Source organism: Cibotium barometz, chromosome 43 (assembly GCF_041138505.1).
Source record: "Cibotium barometz isolate CiBa-2024 chromosome 43, ASM4113850v1, whole genome shotgun sequence".
Lineage (NCBI taxonomy): Eukaryota > Viridiplantae > Streptophyta > Polypodiopsida > Cyatheales > Cibotiaceae > Cibotium > Cibotium barometz.
This window is the reverse complement of record NC_141088.1, coordinates 9,496,674-9,518,799: the sequence shown is the minus strand read 5'-3', so window position 1 is coordinate 9,518,799 and position 22,126 is coordinate 9,496,674. Positions and strand designations below refer to the sequence as shown.

Genomic DNA, 22,126 nt, shown 5'->3' with positions numbered 1-22,126 from the left:
GAAGCTGTGCAAACAGCTGTTCACTTGATTAATAGGTCACCGAATAGGACAGTGGGACTCAAAGTGCCTGAAGAATTATGGACGGGAAAGCCTCCCTCATATAAGCATTTGAGAGTGTTTGGTTGTGTTGCGTTTGTGCACATACGCAGGAAGATAAGACCAAACTTGATCCCACGTCTTGCAGATGCATCTTTTTGGGCTATGGTGACAGTGGTGAATGGGGTTATAGATTGTGGGATCCCGAAGCTAAAAAACTTATACGCAGTAATGATGTCATTTTTCATGAAACATGCATGTATAAAACAGCCCCAGAGACTCAGGAAGTCAGAAGGGTTATTGATATGATGTGCATCATAGACAGCAAAATCCAAGGGCTGTACAGCAGCAAATACAGCCCCAGGAACAGCCCCGAAATGCTGCAGAAGAGGCTCATGTTGAACCTCAAGAGGTGGCAGAAGTGTTGCCTCAAATTCAGCCACAAATTATTGAGCAACAGAACATGGAAATACAGCAGGAAGAGGTGGTACAGCCACCTATTTTTCCACAAGAGCAGGCTGGACAGCCAGCTCCAGGTGCTCCATGGGTCAGAAGGTCTACCCGACCAACTCGTCCTCCAGACAGGTTTGTTCCTGGGGTTGACTTTGTATTGCTTACAGATTGTGGAGAGCCCTCATGCTTTAAGGAGGCTATGCAGAGGGATGATCATTTGAAGTGGGAGAGAGCCATGCAATCTGAAATGGCCTCTCTGAAAAAGAATGCAACATGGGACTTGGTGTCTTTGCCTGCAGGGATGAAGGTATTGCCATGCAAATGGGTTTACAAGCTTAAGGTACAACCTGCAGACTCCTCACCTAAGTATAAGGCACGGTTGGTTGCAAAGGGTTTCAAGCAAGAGAAGGGGATTGATTTTGATGAGATCTTCTCACCTGTGGTCAAAATGACTACATTGAGGGCTGTTCTTGCTTTGGTTGCACATGATGATATGGACTTATTCCAGATGGACGTGAAGACAGCTTTTCTTCACGGGGATCTCCATGAGGAGATTTATATGCAGCAGCCTGAGGGTTTTGCAGTCAAAGGGAAAGAGGGTCTTGTCTGTAAGCTCCAAAAGAGTCTCTATGGCTTGAAGCAGGCACCCAGGGAATGGTATCATAAGTTTGATGCTTTCATGAATTCTCAGGGGTACAAAAGAAGTGAGGAGGATCACTGCCTATACACCAAGAAGGCTTCAGATGGGAGTCTTCTCATCCTCATTTTGTATGTGGATGACATGCTTATTGCAGGGAGTTGCACTCAGGAATTGGTTGCACTAAAGAAGGAGCTGCATAAGACTTTCGAGATGACAGATCTTGGTAATGCCAATCATATACATGGCATGCGTATTCTTAGGGACAGGGGTAAGAGAACTCTCTACTTGTCTCAGAAAGAGTACATTGGGAAGGTGTTGAAACGTTTCAGCATGGGTGAGGGGTAGAGTCTCTCTACTCCTCTACCTCCATATGTGAAACTTTCACAGGACAGCCCTAAGTCAGATGACGAGCGAGCTGCCATGGCCAAGATCCCTTATGCTTCCGCAGTTCGTAGTCTTATGTATGCTATGGTTGCTACACGACCAGATATTGCATTTGCAGTGGGAGTTGTTAGCAGGTTTATGGCCAACCCTGGCAAAAAACATTGGGATGCAGTGAAGGGTGTAATGAGGTACTTGAAGGGTACTCTTCAAGTATGGTTTCTTACCAATCTCTGGTGTGGTTGGATGTCGTTGTGTTGCAAGGTTGCACAACCATGCGGTAGGTATGCTTTTTTTGCAGAAGGGAGCCCTACATACGGTCCCAAGGGAGCATGTAGCAGCAAAGCACAGAAGGTGATAATTATACTCACAAGGGAGCTTGACCATTGCAAGGAATGGTTGGACCTCAAGGGGCAAACCACAGCCAGTACACAGGTTTGTTCCGATGCTGTCTTGCACCTCTCTATCCTTCATAAAACTAGCAAGGGCTAGATTAGTTAGGGCAGTTTGGAGAAACGAGCCCTGCAGCTTGGACTGCATGTGCATCTTGACAAAGAGTCTGCCCTCAGAGAAGCATGCACATTGTATCAAACTCATGGGTGTCGGATAGGCCATTTGTCTTTTCTTTTGGCCTGTACATTGTTGTATTTTATACATCACTTTTAGGCACATTGGCCTTTAAGTGGAAGATTGTTGGGGGTAAATGCCCATTTATGCCTAGACCCCTATGACACCCTTATGTGTGTACATACTTGTACTTAGGGTTTTGTACCTTTCTAATATAAAACATGAGGGGTTGTGGTGTGTACCTCACCACTCTCATTTTACACACCCACCATTGTGTGTTCTTGCTCTCACTCTCTCTCGCGCTCACTCCCTTCTACTCTCACAACACCTTTGAGCTATGAGGGAGTGAGCTCCAAGCGGAGGCTCTCTCCTTCTGCATAAACCCATGTAGATAAAGAGCTCCAAATAGGTCTCTCTCTTTCTCTTCCTTCTGCGTAAACCTTTCTATCTTCCTAAGCCGGGAGCTCTCTCTCTCTCTCTCTCTCTCTCTCCCCGTCACCTGCTCTTCGCTGTTCCGCCTGCGCCCCCTGCTCTCGGCCTGCGCCCCCTGCTCTCTCTCTCTCTCTCTCCCCGTCACCTGCTCTTCGCTGTTCCGCCTGCGCCCCCTGCTCTCGGCCTGCGCCCCCTGCTCTCTCTCTCTCTCTCTCTTCCCGTCACCTGCTGCTGCCCCTGCCCTCCTGCCCCCCCCGCTCTCTCTCTCCCTCTCTCTCTCCCCGTCACTTCCTCTCTCTCTCTTCCCGCCACAGACCCAGCCCCCCCCCTCTCCGCTCTCTCTCTCTCTCTCTCTCTCCCCGTCACTTCCTCTCTCTCTCTCTCTCTCCCGTCGCCGCTGCAGCAGGGCCTGCCCCTCTCGTCGCCGCTGTAGTAGCAGCCCCCTCCTCTGCTCCTCTGCTCGCCCTTACCCTCTCTTGAGTAGGGTTTAAATTCAGTACCCCCCTGAGGGGGAGGGGGGGGGCTCCCTGTGGGCTATTTTCAGCACCCCCGTGATACAACATGGCCCCTAAACTGAAGTCATTTGCAACCATGGCCTCGAACCCACCCCCCCTTCCACCCCTTATCAAACCTCAATCCCCATGGGAGATCTTCATCATGGGAGAACTGAAGAAATTGCAGCAGGAGGTCTCCACCCTCAAAACTGAGCTGACACACAAGGAAACAAAGATTGCCAGTCAAGAAACAAGGATTGCTGGCCTCGAAGCTCAATTGCAGGACATCAAGAACAAGCAGGAGATTCAGGAAGCAGCCCAAGAAGCAACCCAAAAAATACAGGAAACACAACAAGAAAGCACAAAACCTCAGGTAAAATCAGAGAACTTTGTCAGTGAAGTACTGTCAGTCCTGAAAGAAAATGAAAGGGTCAAAAGCCTGGAAACTTTTGTTCGAATTGGGGGCTTGCCAGAAGATTGGTCAGTAGGTACCAACACAGATGAACAGCTAGAGGGATACATCTTGGATGTAGATATCATAAAGGAACGACTCACTAAAGTGGTACCTTTTATAGACCTTGGTGACCCAACTGACATTCAAATTAAAGGGAAACAGGCTAGGGTTCGATACTATGATATGATTGATAAGATCAAGGTAATGAAGCAGACTAAATCATTGCAAGGTACCTCGGTGTGGATTTCTGATGAGTTGACCCCACTACAACTAAAGAATAGAGCGGGGGAACTGGCCAAAGTCAGAGAAGCAAGGAAACAAGGGAAGTGGGCGGTCTATAGAGGAGGAAAAGCTATCATCAAAGATTTTAAAGGTCCACCCTCCTTTTGAAGGACATGAACTTGATACTTATACATATCTAATCACATTAAGCACATGGTGATTTTACCATTGTAACATGTAACTCTCATGAGTCATGAGAGCTTTGAAGTTAGTTTCTTTTTGATCCCACATGCACTTTTCTTTAACCGATACCCCGAAGTGGATTGTAACCAAAGATGTATTCTGATCTGTCCTATAGGTCAGCTTTGGCCTCGACAGGACGTTAATATATCTTTCTTTCTTTCTTTCTTTCTCTATCTCTCTCTCTCTCTCTCTCTCTCTCTCTCCCACATATCTACAGAGAGAACAAAGCTTGCAATCCTTGACAGTGAAGCGCGTACAACTCAAAAAGAAAAAAAAAATGCTTTACTTTGAGATGTCTTCCAAAAGCAGAAAAATACACATCGATAAATGCTTTTTGGAGCGGCTCAAAAGGGGAGCTAGAGCGCTCCTGCAAACATTACACGGACACCGCTCGGTCCCAAAACACAGTGGCGCCCCTTGCGGTATTCCTTTACTTGATCAAAATTTTAGTACAAAGTACAACTTGTAGAATCCTCCACCAATAGGATCCCTTATAGTTCACCCAGGACTTCTAATAGAGCTCTCTTGTTATTACAGCACAGCATACCATGGAGAAGGCACACCTGTACAACACCTCCCTGCTTGAAAAGGTCTTCTCCATCTCTACCATGGATCCCTCAAACCCTTTCCCAAACGGCACTAGGGCTGTACCAAACCATATGACCTTCCCTATAGTCAAAGCTTGCATGTAATCTCGAGAAGACTACAACTTGTTCACATGAATCCAAAGACATGCTTTCCACATGAAACCAAAGACCTGTATCCGATAAACCAGAGACGTGTATTCCATAAACCATAGGCCTGTTTCCTCGATACCAAAGTCATGTTTCCTCTTGAAAACCCACGTCCTGTTTCCATGAGAAACTCACAGATACACCATCCAATCACGGTGCCAAAACCAGGGTTGTTTTCCATAGCAATACCCTGTACTTTTCCATAACCCAGAGAGAGAAAGATAGAGAAAAGCCTATCTCTGTTCTCTTGCACCAAAAAGGTTTGGAGAATAAGGCCACCGCTACCTCCCCCCATGGTTTGAAACAGCAGCACTGTCGTACAACATCAACATGAACATCAATAGCAATCCTGCGCGGCCGTACAGCCCACACAAAGCTGCCACAACAGTAGCCGAGATCAACACTGCCTCCTCCAACAACCCACATGCGCACATGAGTGCCCACCGGTACTCACACACATGCGAGCGAGCGTGCGCCCACACACATGGGAGAGAGAACCTGCAGCCGAAAACAGCACGGAGGCGATCACAGCAGTAGCCCAACAGAAACGCCACAATGCAGCACGAATGCCCACACACAAGTGATAGCGCAAGTAAGGGGGAGGAGGAGCAGCCCAAACATCCGCAGCCTTGTGCCAAGGTGCGATCCAGCCCGATGCTCCCTGCAGCAGCCCATCCCGCCGGTTTCAATACCCTGCGCTGCTGATCTGGTGTCGCCTATGCTCTCTGGCAACCGGCAAAACTTGGTTTGCCTGTGTTGAGCTGCTTTTTGGTGATTGGCTGCTGCTGTATACCCATCTCCTATACCGCCTTCCCTCAGCCCACGTATCTGCAACAGTGATCGCCAAGGTGATGCGCCACACCACACGACACGACTCCCATGAATTCTGCCACCCTTCGCCTTATAACAAGGATGTGATTCGCTTTTCTCCAAAAAAAAAAACTAAAAGCAAATATAGGTGCTACCCCCCTCTTGAGCATCAGGCAATGCTCCAGACCCCAGCTCTGCTGAACCTGAATGAGCCGTAGCAAGAGTCCGCTCCAACTCAAAGGCATCAACATAAAGCTGCAATACCTTAGGTAAATCTGCTAAGTCACCCTCCTCCATCCACTTCGCATCCATCAGTGAACAGTTCATGAACTTCACAAGATAGCGACGGGAAACTTTACCTTGTACCTTTCTTTCCTTGTGTGCCAGTATCTGCTTGGGAATAAGAACCTCATCAAGTTCCTCCACTTCCGGCTGAGCCTCATCTGATACATCCTTAAGCACCCAAAACATGCTTGCACTCGACCCAAGTGGTAAGCACAAGTCCCCAATGAAGCATAGTAGACCACCACTGCTAAACATAGAAAGAACAGAGTCGAAAGCCGTAGCCTTCTACCCATCTCTTGCACCATAACACTTCAATTGCTTCTTGTTCCTGGCTGACTACTTCATGTCCTTTGTGTCTTCTCTCCTGAGCTTCATCTTTAGCTTTTGCTCTTCACCTCATATAGGCAAAGACACACAATCCTGCACTGTCTCTTGCACTTCCTTTTCACTTTCCACATGTTGAAGCTTTTAATGTGATAACCACGGGCTCGCCTCCTTGAGAAAGTCGATGATATCCCGACAATGGAACCATGAAACCGGCCTTCAGAATAATTGACGGGCGGTGAAACAAACACTCGCACACAAAACACTTCAACACCTTTGAGGACCTAAAAAGCAAAACAAATAGGGGGAGCTAGAGTGCTCCTGCAAACATTACACGGACACCGATTGGCCCCAAAACGCAGTGGCGCCCCTTGCGGTATTTCTTTACTTGATCAAAATTTGAGTACAAAGTACAACTCGTAAAATCCTCCACCAATAGGGTCCCTTATAGTTTCACCCAAGACTTCCAATAGAGAACTCTCATTATTACAGCACAGCATACCATGGAGAAGGAACATCTGCACAACACCTCCCTGCTTGAAAAGGTCTTCTCCATCTCTACCATGGATCCCTCAAACCCTTCCCAAACGGCACTAGGGCTGTACCAAACCATATGACCTTCCCTATAGTTAAAGCTTGCATGTAACCTCGAGAAGACTACAACCTGTTCACATGAATCCAAAGACATGCTTTCCACATGAAACCAAAGACCTGTATCCGATAAACCAGAGACCTGTATTCCATAAACCATAGGCCTGTTTCCTCGATACCAAAGCCATGTTTCCTCTTGAAAACCAATGTCCTGTTTCCATGAGAAACTCACAGATACACCATCCAATCATGGTGCCAAAACCAGGGTTGTTTTCCATAGCAATACCCTGTGCTTTTCCATAATCCAGAGAGAGAAAGATAGAGAAAAGCCTATCTCTATTCTCCTGCACCAAAAAGGTTTGGGGAATAAGGCCACCACTACCTCCCCCCATGGTTTGAAACAGCAGCACTGTCGTACAACATCAACAGGAACATCAATAGCAATCCTGCGCGGCCGTACAACCCACACAAAGCTGCCACAACAGTAGCCGAGATCAACAGTGCCTCCTCCAACAACCCACGGGCATGCATGAGTGCCCACCGGTACTCACACACATGCGAGCGTGCGCCCACACACATGGGAGAGAGAACCTGCAGCCGAAAACAGCACGGAGATGCTCACAACAGTAGCCCAACAGAAGCGCCACATCTGCAGCCTTGCGCCACCCTGTGGTCCAGCTTGATGCTCCCTATAGCAGCCCATCCCGCTGGTTTCAATACCTTGCGTTGCTGATCTGGTGTCGCCTGTGCTCTCTGGCGACCGGCCAAACCTAGTTTGCCTATGTCGAGCTGCTTTTTGGCGACCGGCTGCTGCTGTATATCCATCTCCTGTACCGCCTTCCCTCAGCCCACCTATCTGCAGCAGTGATCGCCAAGGTGATGTGCCGCCCCACATGACACGACTCCCACGAATTTTGCCACCCTTCGCCTTATAACAAGGATGCAATTCGCTTTTCTCAAAAAAAAAACTAAAAGCAAATAGCAAAACGCATGCTTCCAAATATAATATTTTTGAATCATCTAAAGTTTTAAAACCTTTAAATTAAAATCCTCTTTTTGTCCCTTTCACACTTGGGCTGGCCACATATGGGTTTCCTTTTCAAATCCAAGCGGATGCCATTCACACTTGTCCATCCCGTGCCCATGCCCACCTGCTTTCTGTCCAGAGAAAAACACAGGGTCGTAACAGAGGCCAAGGACATGACAAGATTATTTTTGGAATCTCTAGTTTGTACAGACAGTGTAGTGTTCGAGCCTAGATTCATGGTCTATAAAGGTGCTTGTGCCCTTGGGCCAATATTTATTCATGCTCTGTACAGGTGTTTCTACTTGGGACCTATAATGGATTTTTGGAGTACAAATGAGGTGATGGGGAGTTTTTCCAATCTTCAATGCATGCATGTGCATGAATGATTTTATTTGACTTTGTGTGACTTGTTTTGATTGTATGGACAATGCTTGGCTTTACTGCGTGTGTTGTCCACGAGGCCGGGGACGCCTGGGTACCCCTGTGGATGCATGTGCTGCACACTTGTTTGGGACTAATAGGTGGTCATATGGGTTTTGCAGGTGGTGATTGTATTTTCCAATTTTAATTTATTATTTTAAGTCATGTTACTAAGGTTCATGAAGACAAATTCACACACCAATGGAGTTGGAGATGTCCCAAGATAGGACCAAATCACCCTGTTGGGCACAATGATTGGAAGGACTAGCATTTGGAAGTGTCACACGACGTGTGCACTGTAACATGCCTATCTTCATTAATAAAAAAATGTCCATGTAATAGATGAATTTATGAGTTTTTATGGTGTAAAAATCAGTAATTTTATTAAACGAGCCATTTCTACTTAGAATCTTGAAAATTCCGAGTCCAAATTTGAAATCTACGCGGAATTTTGCCCTAATATAGGCATAGTTGTTTCTCGTACTGGTACGAACCCATTCGTACCGTACGGTATCGTATGGTATGATACCGTACGATATCATACAGTACGAGTTTTTTTTTCCCAATTTTTTTTTGGGAAAAAAAATTCCAAATGCTTAAAAAATCTGGCAAGGTAGACAAGTAGTGTACACTTGATTGGTAGGATGAGAGAATCTTGCCACATCACTTGGAGATCCCTGGTATAGGTAGACTAGACAGTTAGATTCTCAACTTATGTACGAGGTTGAAGCTTTGGACATGGCCATTTTGATCTAGAGAGAAGTCCCTAAACCTATCACCCTAGATGCACTGGTCATATTTGTGCAAGGACGGTCCCTTAGTCATAAACGCTACACTGGGAGACCTTTGGTATTGCATTACCCATCTAGGTTCTTTTTTGGAGACAATCGGGAGATCCAACTGGGAGAGACACATATCCATGTTCTGGTTCCTCAAGCATTGTAGACTCCTCCCCTCCCAACCTTCCCTCACATTCAAGCTTAAAGCTCCATAGATTGTAAGTGTTAAAAAAAACAACCGTACTTTATCGTACGGTATCCGAAAATTTTATATCGTACCAAAAATTCCCGTACGGTATCATATCGTACGGTATCGTATTTTCGTACCGTGACAACTATGAATATAGGATTTTACAGCATCCAAAACAGACACCGGATCAAGCTTATACGCAAATTTTGGTTATTTTTAGTTAAAAATACAACCTTTAAACCTTAATAAATGCACGACCGGGCATCCGATTGATGAACAGTTTGCACCCCAATGACCAGGGAAACATTCCAGACATTTTTGTCCCCAAAAAAAAAATCACCTCCTCGAGCGGTCCGGGACGCAAATTGAGGTCGACGCCCCGAATTTGGGGACCCCGTCCCAAAAAGGATCGTACACACTCACCAGGACGCTCGTACAATGGCTACGCAAGGACCAAAGGCCGACTGTCCACTGTATGGTCCACACGCACCGCTACGTAGTCATCCATGCTGCCTCTGACCAAAAGGGTACATGCGTACCACTCCTTTGCCTGTGCACCGCCACCGTACCTTTCCTCAGGCCCATGCACACCACTGATCGGCACACTTTGACGGTACACCATTCTTTCAACCGTACTTTGTTAGCGCCCACACCGGTACCCCACAGCTATATAAACCCCTGGGGTACTCCATGGCCAGTACGCATTCTTGCGTAGAGTATACCCTGCTTAAGGCCGTACCACCAACCCATACCGTTCTTCTTCGCCTCCGTATTGTACCTACAACTGCTCCTTGCAGCCTTTCTCTCAGCCTCCCCTAATCTCCCAACTCTTAGATAACCCATTTCCAACCAACCATCCTTGTGAGGAGAGAGTGTCCTTAGCTCTTCTTCTCCCTCTCCCCGTGTGAAGAGACTTACAACAGCGGCCCTCACCCCTCAGCAAAACGTTTTTGCCTTTTCCTTAAGGACATCTCACAAATTCTCTCTCTCTCTCTCCCCCCCAATTTGTGTGGACTTTAGCAAGAGATTTTCTATCTCAGAGAAGGTTTGCACGCTACATGTTTTGGTGAGCAAACGATCTCGGAATCGAGATCCGACTGAAGCATTACGACCCCGCAGCATCGAGCACTACAAGGCGATGTTCAGGATGGCCCCATCCCAGAAACGCCAAAATATTGCCTCACGCAACAATGAGATGGGAGAAGATGCTCCTAATGTGGCTCCAACCCTCCTGTTGCAAGCTCCACAAGGAAATGGTGGCCAAGTTAGCTTGGTTCTCTTTTAAAAAGAGTTTTTCTTTGATATTAATGTCAATAAATGAAGAAAGAAGATGTGTATCTTTTTCTTTGAAAAAAATGTATGAAGCTGCTATTTGAAGTGATGTTGTATTCAATGGTTTGTATTGAAATTGTTATCTTTAAAAAAAAGAGTGTAGGTTTTTCCTGGCTTCAACGCTAACTCCGTTCCATGCTTGTATAGCCGGGCGGTGTCGTTAGCAAAGCCCGGGATTTGGCCCAAGGTATCCCTCATACCATTGGAAGAATAAGGTTCGCCGGTTGAGGCGAGAGATTGTGATGTTGTCTAGTTTTGAGGGCCCAAGCTAGTGCGGGGAATAAGCTCACCCTAGTATGTAGGGCGATGGGCCGGCTTGAGTCCTCGCCAGCAGCCGACGACAAGGTGTATGGTCCCGTAAGGTTTTGCCCAACATGTAGAGGCTGGAAGGCCGAATTCTAGATCATCGGCAATATAAAGGAAAAGAATAAGAGAGCCGGTTTGGCTTGTATGGAATTGATTCATGTATAAACTTTTTTTATAAATCTTGTCTTTGGCATTATTGTACAGTGGAAAAAGGCTCTTTTAACGAACCTTGTGAAAAGGGCCTTAATTAAGAAACGCGTTTATTTATGTCAAACAGTGTGGTAGGAGTACTTAGAAAATAAATTGACGCGTGAGTAGGGTGGAAAGTGGGAGGATGGAATGCCCCAACGGCACCACCCTACGGACGGGTGGACCCGATTAGTTGGGTAGCTTTCCAACAGATTAAGTGAAAGCCCTACGCTAAATAAATAGGTTCTCGGGCAATTCTATTCTAGAAGACTAGGCCAGGGACTATGCCTTGCATGGATGAGGAAAAAAGCGTTGTCTCTAGGAATCAAGACTAGTAGTTGCCCAAATTATGATCAATTACCCTATGAGTGATTTGATTTTTAGAAGACTACTTTCCCCCTGCGGGATAAGACTAGGTCTTACCTATGAATCGTATCCTTGAATCTCTACATGGTCAAGGTGTCGATGAGTAGGAAATTTTCTCCAAGTTAAGACTTAGTGGACTATCTTAAGTGTTTTTCCTATTTTGGAAGGGGGGAATCTTACATGAACCCAAATTGTGCATGAAATTATCAAGTTTGGGCCATTTAAGAGGAAAAAAGCAGTTATAGGTGACTTTCAACTATTTTTGGGACAGTTTAATTAATTAAAGAGCTCTATCTTCAGTGAAAAAGCAGATCACGACTCATCACGCGGAATTTTTCAGGACAGCAGGACTCGCAGAAATACCTCATTTTGCCTGCCAGTTGATCCTGGTGCTTTTTTGCTAGGGATTCTGGCCCTTTTCGTCAGACATCCGAGGATTTTACCCCCCTTTTTGAAGCTGTTCTTGCAGTCAGAATCTTCATCAGAGCTTTGTATCTGCCATTGGGTCATCCTTGCTTGTTGCTGTTTTCGTTGGTTGTTGGAACTATTATGCTCTTTGGCACTTCTCTTCATGCAGACGCTTGCTACACAGCTGATCGCTTGCTGATTTTCTGGTCATAACAGCCATTTGGCATGTTTTCTGGTGTTCTCTCTCTCTTCCACACTTAGACCACGGTTTGCTCAGTGAAAGCACACAAGCATGGCCTTTTTCTTGGATTCAGAGAGGATTGGAAACAGTTTTTCAAGGCTGGACAGCACCTTTCATCACGAAGAAAGTGTCCGACTCACAGGTATCTAGGGTGTCAGTGGTGCCTTCCAGGTGTCCTGTGCATAGCAGACGTCACAAGGGTTCATTTGGGACTGTTTTGTTGCAAAGGTCTTGCTTTTCAGGTGAAGATTGAAGATCAAGGATTCTACTGGTCATCTACAGAGTTGACATATTGACGCACGAGGTGAGGTTCAACTTGTACGACCTCGTGATGAAAGAGTAACACCTGTGAGGATCAATCTGGATTGTTTGCTTTTGTTTTTTTTTATTGTTGTATTGGAAGAATTCGGTGCGTGGTGAGAACCCTGGGCACCCACAAGTTTGTACTCTAGAGCAGACTCCTTTTGGTAATTGATATTATGGTTACCTTGAGGTTTGCCTTGGCTTGGGGGGGGGGGGGGGGGGGGGGAGCTTGCAATGGGTCAGCCCATCTTTTTGACCCCTACTGTTGTGCACTATGCAGATCTCTTTTCTCTTTCATGTTCATGAAGGTTAAAGTGTGTTAAATCTTGGTTCTTTGTGATCAATGCTTTCAATTCCGTTACAGCATCCCACTGCCTGGCTGTAAATGCCGCCTTTAAAAGGTTCACCAATGGCGTGCATGCTGAGCCGTAAACCTGGTTCTACTGGTGTAGAAAGCGGCTTGCACTCTTCCATGTGATGTATAGCATGGGAAGTCAGCATTTGCCATGGGGAGTGTCTTTGATTCAGAAGAGCCTTCTTCTTATGAAGAAGCACCGGAGAATGAGATTTCTTCTATCATGAAGAATAAGATCTTGTGGACTTGCCAGAGGGCAAAAATGTCATTGGAACAAAGTGGGTGTATAAAGTCAAAAGAAAGTTTAATTGTACCATTGATAGGTACAAGGCAAGACTTGTGGCTAAAGGCTATTCTCAGAAAAAGGGAATAGATTATGAGAAGACTTTTGCTCCTACTTCCACGATGACTACGATCTGTTCAGTGATTGCATTGAGTACTCTTACTTCCAGGATGACTACGATCCCTTTAGTCATTACATAAAGGATGGAAAGTGCATCATTTGGACATCAAGATTGCATTCTTGAATGGGGATTTGCAAGAGGAAGTATATGTAAATCAGCCCATTGAAAATGAAGTTCCTAGCGAGGAACATAAAGTATGCAGGTTCACAAAACATTGTATGGTTTGAAGCAAGCTCCAAGAGCTTGGTGTCAATCCCCACGGATCTCCTCGTGATCGTTCCTGGTACGAGACTCGAATCCTGCAAACAAACGAACAAACAAACAAGGGGGTGCAGGCCTGACTCACCTCCCAACCATGACAGCCGTGGGCAAGCCCACAGTCTTGGCTGTCCCCACCGAGCAACGAGCTGAGCTAACTAGGTTGACGTACCGACCAATCTCCTCCTCGCGATATCCCATACCGCCACGAAGATGCCCTCGCGGGCCTCGAGATTGCTACCGGCCTCGGCTGCGTAAAGCAGGTGCACGTCTGCACTAGATCCAGGCTCCAAGACCATAGAGCTCTCACAAACTCGCGAGACTCTCTATATCCCAATAACTAACCTTGGCCACCCTTTTATAGACTCTTGGCTGGTCATCGGGCGTCCACACTTGGGCGCCCGTCCATCCATACTTGGGTGCCCGCCCGTTAGTTTATCCCTAACTCAGCTCGTCAATCACCCTGCCTAGCTCCAAGCTTCCCCAAGCCTCGAAACTAGTCTTGCGTACGTGTAGCACACGGTAGATACACACTGTGCACATGACATACTCCCCTTTCTCTAAGAGCTCACTCCTGAGCTCACTAAAAAGCCAGGGTAATCTCTCTCAAGAGTAGTCAATGTCTCCCATGTAGCGTCCTCCTCAACACGATCCTTCCACTTGATCTTGTATTCCGTGATAAGCGTATTACGCAATCTTCGTTCCCGAAATCCAAGAATCTTTTCAAGTTCGTACGGAACAAATGTCATGTCCTCGACATCTATAATTTCTTGAGGAGTAACTAGCTGATCTGCTCCACCCAGTACTTCCTTAAGTCTGCTGACATGAAATACAGGATGAACTTTCACATGAGAAGGCAAATCCAATTCATATGCAACTGAACCAATCCGTCGTGTAACACGAAATGGTCCACAGTATCTAGGGGATAATTTCGGAGATCGACCTGTCCGTAAAGTCTCGGAATCTTTCGAAACTCGCAAATACACCATCGTTCCTTCAGAGAACTCTCTGGGTGAACGATGTCTATTAGAATAAAACTTGTCTCGGTCTTGAGCACTTCTAATAGATTCCTTCGCAACTTGTAACATTTCCTATATATCTTGCAAAAAATTACGTGCTGCATCATGCTGAAGTCCTGAGAATCCTACTGTAACAGGTAATCTAGGTTGAAAACCATACATAAGCATGAAAGGACTAAAACCTGTACTCGTATGCTTAGTACTGTTATATGCAAATTCTAACATAGGAAGATAATCCTCCCATGAACTCTGTCTTTTGGATACATATGCTCGAAGCATATCCTCCAAAATCTGATTCACTCTTTCAGTCTGGCCATCAGATTGAGGAAGGTCAGAGGAACTCAAATTCAAAGTTGTTTCCAACTTCTCAAAAACAAGTTTTCAAAAATCACACGTAAACTTAGAGTCCCTATCATTGACTATGTTCTGCGGTAACCCGTACAGTCTAAACAATTGCTCTATAAACTACCGTGCTAATTGCGTAGCTGTAATAGTCATCCGGGTCGGTAAAAATCTAGCCATTTTTGTCAAGCGATCTACCACAACCCAAATAGAATCGTGACCTTGATGTGTTCTTGGCAATCCGGTAATAAAATCCATGGAAATACTTTCCCATTTATTACCTGGGATTTGCAAAGGATGCAATAACCCAGCCTATCTAAAGCGTTCAGCTTTATTTGCCGGACAAATTTGACACTTGAGAACATAATCTTCTACATACCCTTTCATCTTTGGCCAATAAAAAGTGTGTTTCACTAACGATAGTGTCCTGTGTACCCCAGGATGTCCAGCAGAAGGGGCGTCGAGACACTCCTTAAGAATCGTGGACCTAATGTCCGGGATCTGTGGAACACAAATTTTGTCATTACGGAATAGTAAACCATTCCGAATCATCCAATGGCCTCCTGCAGCCTGAATAGTAGACTGCTCAGTCATTGAGTCTTGGTCAATCAACGAGCTCCCGTTCTGGATCTTCTGCCAAAATGGACCAAAATAACTATCAGTCCTGCAAAGCCCTCTCAATGACTGAAATAAGTCGGTAGAAATCTCGGTGAACCACAAAGTATTCACCTCTCTAATTCGACTAAGCGCATCTGCAACATTATTCATGGACCCTTTCCGATAACGGATCTCAAAATCAAAATCTTGCATTGACTACGTCCAACGAGCTTTCCTTCCTCTCAAATCATCCGCATCACACACATACTTAATTGACTGATGATCAGTCAATACCACAAACTTGGAGCCATATAAATAATGTCTCCAAACCTTGAGAGCATGAATCACAGCATAAAGCTCCTTCTCAAGGGTAGGCCAACGAGATTGAGTGTCGTCTAGCTTTTTACTTTCAAAAGCAACCGGTCTACCATCTTGCAATAGAGCAGCCCCGATAGCATAGTCACTGGCATCAGTTTCAAGAACATAAGGCCGACTAGGATCAGGTAATGCTAAGATAGGTGCTTCCTTGACTTTATCTTTCAAAAGTCTCAAGGCCATATCCAAATCGTTATTCCAAGTGATAGGCTGATTTGACTTACGTCCACAACCTTTCAATAAGTCGGTCATCGGTAGTGTGAGCTGAGAGTACTTCCGCACAGATTTCCGAAGAAAAACAACAAAACCGAGAAAAGAATGAAGTTGTTTCACTGTTCGCGGTATAGGCCAGTCCAGAACCTTCTGAACTCGGTCATAGTCAATGCTCAATCCATGTCGAGTGATCTTGTGTCCCAAGTAAATGATGTCGGTCAGAAAGAACTTACATTTACTTAATTTAGCATATAGTCGATTCTGTCTTAAAATAGATAAGACAATCGTGAGGTGTCTGACATGATCCTCAAGAGTACGACTATATATCAAAATATCATCCAGGAACACCACCACAAATTTTCCCAAATGTTCACGAAAAAGATCGTTCATCATCTGCTGGAAAGTGGCTGGAGCATTGGTTAACCCAAAAGGTAATACGAGAAACACGTAATGGCCATACCTAGTCCGAAAGACGGTTCTTTCGACATGCCTTTCATGAATACGTATGTGGTGCTAGCCAGTACATAAATCGATCTTCGTGAAATATTTCACTCTTGCTAACCGGTCAATAAGGTCATCTGATCTAGGGAGAGGATAACGGTTCTTAATGGTCAGCTTGTTAAATCTCTTGTGATCTATACACATTCTCCAGGTGTTGTCTTTCTTTCTCCTAAGCAACACAGGTGCATCCCAAGGTGATTTACTTGGACGGATCTGGCCCATCCTCAAGTAATCTTTGAGTTGTTTAGCCAACTCATCTTCCTTAGCTTGGCTCATCCTGTAAGGTGGAATACTGACAGGATGAGCACCAGGGATCAAGTCAATACGATGATCTACTGCCCGTTCAGGTAGTAAACCCGATGGCAGTTCCTTAGGAAATACGTCTTGAAACGAATCAAGTATCTTCTGTAATTCTTTGCTTTCAAACACACTTAATTCATTTATATCCATGGAAGGAATGAGAAAAGAAGAAAGTGGAATCAATACACAATGGAAAGCGGTATACAAAGAAGAATCCATTATATTTCCAAAATCAATTGTATTTACAAGAGCTCCCTGAGAGGGATGAATACAATCACCTAAAATACTATACTGGGTGTTCTTATGCTGAAAAGAAAAAATGTGACTAGACCAATCTATCTGGACTTGAAGAGTCTTAAACCACTCAATCCCTAATAACAAGTCTACATTTTCTAGATGCATTACATAGCATTCCAGAGTATCTTTGTAGTCCTGAATCTGGATTGGAAACATCTCCACCTTTCGATCCCATACTTGTCTTCCCGCAGGTAGGCGTACCTCATAGGTATGATCGTTGGGTGTCATATCAAGACTCAATTTCTGCACAAGTTTGTAGTTAACAAAGTTGTGTGAGCTGCCAGGGTCTAGAAGAATGTGAACCTTATGGCCATTCACTGCTCCATAAACTCGGAGAAGATCATGCAAGCCAAATACTTTAGAATTGAACAGACAATCAGAACAAGTACTAGGGCGAGAAAGTACAGTAATTAACGTACCTGTCAAAGACAACTGGTTAGCTGCCTTTGGCTTGGGTCCTGCGTTTGTCTTGGTACCCTTTTGCTTCGGACACTCGTAACGCATGTGTCCTTTTTCTTCGCAGATAAAACAACGTCCTTCCTTCTTGAGCTTTAAAGCTCTAAGGAGTCGTTTCTTCTTCGCTGGTGTCGAACTGGAATTCTTCGAAGGTAGGTCCGAAGACTTTCCTTCAGTCGTGTTAGCCATAGGTGCGGAGAACTTTCTTTTATGCTTGTTCCCCTGCTCGGTAACGAGTTTCGACTTGGAAGAGACCATCGTATCATCATAGATATGAGCTGAATGAATGGCCTCGTCCAATGTTTTGCATTAGTTATTTTTAACCTGTAATCGGTACGAGTTTGGTAAACCAGCTAACGAAGAACCCCAAAAGAGTAGTGGGATCCATCTTTGTAGCTTTCATCTGCAAGTCTCGAAACTTCTGGAGGTAGACCTCATAAGTGAGGTGCTGCGAGGTCATGGTCAAAGCTGAAAACCGAGCAACAACATCATAATCATCCTCTTTCTTGAGGAATTCTTTCTTGAAGACGTCTTCGAATTGTGCCCATGTCGTTGGCTTAGGGTTGAGTTCCTTCCACCAAAGCAAAGCTTTGCCGGACAGGAAACCTGCTGCTAATTGGAACTTCTTTCCATCATCATATGGATGAAACTGAAAGTGAACTTGCCACCTATGTAGACACGTGTCCACGATCTCCTTGGTACGCTGCTTTTGCTCGCCCCCGAACGGTTCCGGAGTAATGTTGGGACCTAAAGCAGAAGCCAAGGTATCCATACCCGAGAAAGTAGAGAGGGTAGTGGTCAATAGAGCGCTGGAGTTCTGCAAAGCTTGCATCTGGGCTGCGATTTGTGCCTGACGTTCCGTCGAAGAAGCTTCGAGAGCTACTTTGAACTCTTGGAAATCTGATTTTGACACAAAATCGTCAAAAAGATCGGCATCGATACCTTCCGTAACCGACAAGCCTTCGCGTTCCACAAGGGGCTCCAACTCCGATTCTTGGGTCGACATCGTGAAGAGGGTAAGTGGAGAGAAAATTTGATCTTTACACAAGGAAAGTGCAAGGGAACTTGAGAGCTTGAGAGCTTGAAAACTTGAGAGATGTGTGGCAAGAAGCCCACTTAAGGGGGTTTATCAAGGTTTCCACAAAAACTAAAAGCCCCCAAAAGCTATCTTTGGCTTTTGCTTTTGTGTTTTTTATATATATATATATATATATATATATATATATATATTCTAAACTCTTAAAAAAAAATAAACACTTGTAAACCTTAGAGGAGGGGTTTTTAAACTTTAAAAAAAAATTAAACTAAAAAAAACGAAAGCCCCAAAAAAGACGTATGATTTTCTTGTTTTTTTTTTCTTTCCTCCTGGATTAGCCTATCAGCGTGCTGTCCGTCGTCACCTTCGCTACCGGTGCCTTCACTGCAGGTTGCGCTTGCGCCAACCTGTGTAAACGTGGCCATAAGGCCACGTGGGCCTAGGCGCCTGCCGTGCGCGGGCTAGGCGCCGGCCTGGCTTCGCGCCTATGCACCTGCCCGCCTAGCCTAGGCGCTGCCTGGGCTGGCTACGCAAGCCTGGCCGCCTAGCTTAGCAAGCCTGGCCGCCTGGCTATGCACCTGCCTACACAGCCTTGGGCGCCCGCCAGAGCAGGACCTCTTTCAAACTCTTGGGCAGCTGTCAACCTTGCCCAATTCGACCAGCTCACACGCATGCTCTCTCCCTCAATCGTTCAACGAAAAGCAAACCATGCTTTTTTCTGATTTCTCTCCCGACTTGCTCATGCGTACGACTGCACAAGAGACTTTCCTACTTCTTGCAAGCACACAACCCTACCATCTACCATCCCCATCAACATGGGTCTCTTTGATAAAGAAAAAACACATACTGAATCTGAAAACCACAGTATGCACAGAAAAAACAGCAAGCTTTTCTAACACATACCTTTCTTCAACCTCATCTTCTCTACCTACCGACTTGCTCGTTCACGAGGTATGCTCTGATACCACTGTCAATCCCCACGGATCTCCTCGTGATCGTTCCAGGTACGAGACTCAAATCCTGCAAACAAACGAACAAACAAACAAGGGGATGCAGGCCTGACTCACCTCCCAACCATGACAGCCGTGGGCAAGCCAAGCCCACAGTCTTGGCTGTCCCCACCGAGCCACGAGCTGAGCTAACTAGGTTGACGTACCGACCAATCTCCTCCTCGCAACGTCCCATACTGCCACGAAGCTGCACTCGCGGGCCTCGAGATTGCTGCCGGCCTCGGCTGCGTAAAGCAGGTGCACGTCTGCACTTAGAGCTCTCACAAACTCGCGAGACTCTCTATATCCCAATAACTAACCTTGGCCACCCTTTTATAGGCTCTTGGCCGGTCATCGGGCGTCCACACTTGGACGCCCGCCCGTCCATACTTGGGTGCCCACCCGTTAGTTTATCCCTAACTCAGCTCGTCAATCAGCCTGCCTAGCTCCAAGCTTCCCCAAGCCTCGAAACTAGTCTTGCGTGCGTGTAACACACGGTAGATACACACTGTGCACATGACATATGATTAAGGTTCCTATGGACCAATAAGATTAATCCAAATGTAGGGAGGAGATAAATTGAAGAATAAAAGAAAAACCCCCCAAAAATGAGTAAATACACACATAAGATGAAGAGTGGACTAAGGACCAAAGAAAACAATTAAAAAACTGAATTTGGACACCTGAGAGTGGGGATCTCCCCTTATGAAGTAGACACTTTTTTCTCATCATTACCCCCAATTTTTAATCAATAAAATGAGATATTTTCATCTCTCCTCTCCTGTTTCAAAACTAGATCCAAAAAGTAAGCTAAACTGACCCAAAAATGGTCAAAAATTGACCAAACTGATCTGGAAAATTCTAGAATGAGTTTGCTTGGTTAGAGGCTCACTTTTCCCTATAAATAGAAGCCTCCTCCTTTGTAAAAGCTTAATGGTGTTTATGCACTGTTACTCTACTCTTGCCCTGAGCCATCTACATTGAATATATGTCATGTGCACAGTGTGTATCTACCGTGTGCTACACGCACGCAAGATATATGTCATGTGCACAGTGTGTATCTACCGTGTGCTACACGCACGCAAGACTAGTTTCGAGGCTTGGGAAAGCTTGGAGCTAGGTAGGGTGATTGACAAGCTGAGTTAGGGATAAACTAACGGGCGGGCACCCAAGTATGGACGGACGGGCGCCCAAGTGTGGACGCCCGATGACCGGCCAAGAGCCTATAAAAGGGTGGCCAAGGTTAGTTATTGGGATATAGAGAGTCTCGCGAGTTTGTGAGAGCTCTATGGTCTTGGAGCTTGGATCTAGTGCAGACGTACACCTGCTTTACGCAGCCGAGGCCGGCAGCAATCTCGAGGCCCGCAAGGGCATCTTCGTGGCGGTATGGGATGTCGCGAGGAGGAGATTGGTCGGTACGTCAACCTAGTTAGCTCAGCTCGTGGCTCGGTGGGGACAGCCAAGACTGTGGGCTTGCCCACGGCTGTCATGGTTGGGAGGTGAGTCAGGCCTGCACCCCCTTGTTTGTTTGTTCATTTGTTTGCAGGATTCGAGTCTTGTACCAGGAACAATCACGAGGAGATCCGTGGGGATTGACACTTGGTATGATAAGAAACATGCTCATTTAATGAGCCAAGGTTATGTGAACAGTCCAGCTAAAAACACCTTGTATGTGAAAAAAATTGGTGCCAATATTCTCATAGTCATCTTGTATGTAGATGACATGCTCATAATAAGGACTTGTGAAGATGAAATTTCAGATTTCAAGACTGATTTAAAAGCTGATTTTGATATGTCAGATTTAGGGCCTTTACATTACTATCTTGGCATTCAATTTATGCACAGAGATTATGGCATTGTTATGCAACAAACTAAGTTGCTGAAAAGGTGTTATGCATGGCTAGAACTAGTCCTTGTTCTTCCTGTCAGTGGATTTTCCTAGCTTGCAAGGTTTTCAACAACCATCTAGGCACAGATTTGGCTCCGTGTATGGCTGTTTCCTCTTCCCTGACAACATCTTCAACCTCTTCCATAAGGGGGTGATTTGCTGGTTGTCCATTTGTCTTACATCTCGTTCAACTTGAGGCATATCCTGAATGGGGCTGGCTGAACTGAATCCCCACTAATGGCTATGGGTAAAATCCCATCAAAGATGTCCTGTGAGCTTGTATCATGACTTTTATACAAATTGAGCATGGGCTGAACTGAAATTTCAGCAAATACCACATCTCTATTGACAAAGATCCTATCCCTCACTCTCATTACTGTAGCCCACAAAGATGCATTCAATTGCTTTATCATCTAGCTTTGTTTTAAGTTGCTCTAGCACATGAGCATATGCCAAACACCCAAATGTCGGCATATAATCCACTTTTGGCTTTTTATTGTACCAAGCCTCAAATGGTGATACGATCTTCAAAGATTTTGTTGGGCACTTGTTCAACACATGGGTTGCACACATGATGGCTTCCATCCCAAAAGTATGAGGCAACTTCTGTGCTTTCACCATACATCTTGCCATCTCCATGAGAGACCTACTCTTTCTCTCACAGCTACACCATTTTGTTGTGGTATATAAGGCATAGTGCGCTGATGTTTGATGCCCATCTGAAGCAAATAATCCTTGAATGCATTAGACATGTATTCTCTCTCTCTATCTGAGCGGATGTTTTGTGGGGTTGGAGAGGATAAAATTGCTCTCCCTCCTCTAGAATAGCATACGAGGACTTCTTAAGTGGGAAGTAACAGACTACAATG

At 45.4% G+C, this 22,126-nt stretch overlaps 2 protein-coding genes across 3 annotated transcripts in view; one reads left to right on the top strand and one right to left on the bottom strand.

Annotated features, from left to right (window-relative positions):
* The window catches only part of LOC147613495 (OVARIAN TUMOR DOMAIN-containing deubiquitinating enzyme 6-like), a 111,513-nt gene that overhangs the window by 6,322 nt on the left and 83,065 nt on the right, over positions 1–22,126 (bottom strand). The gene's annotated exons all lie outside the window — the stretch shown is intronic.
* On the top strand, positions 2,934–3,986 carry LOC147613497 (uncharacterized). The gene has a single exon (XM_086781424.1). It carries the CDS (start codon positions 3,071–3,073, stop codon positions 3,845–3,847), a length of 777 nt encoding a protein of 258 aa, XP_086637550.1. The 5' UTR covers positions 2,934–3,070; the 3' UTR covers positions 3,848–3,986.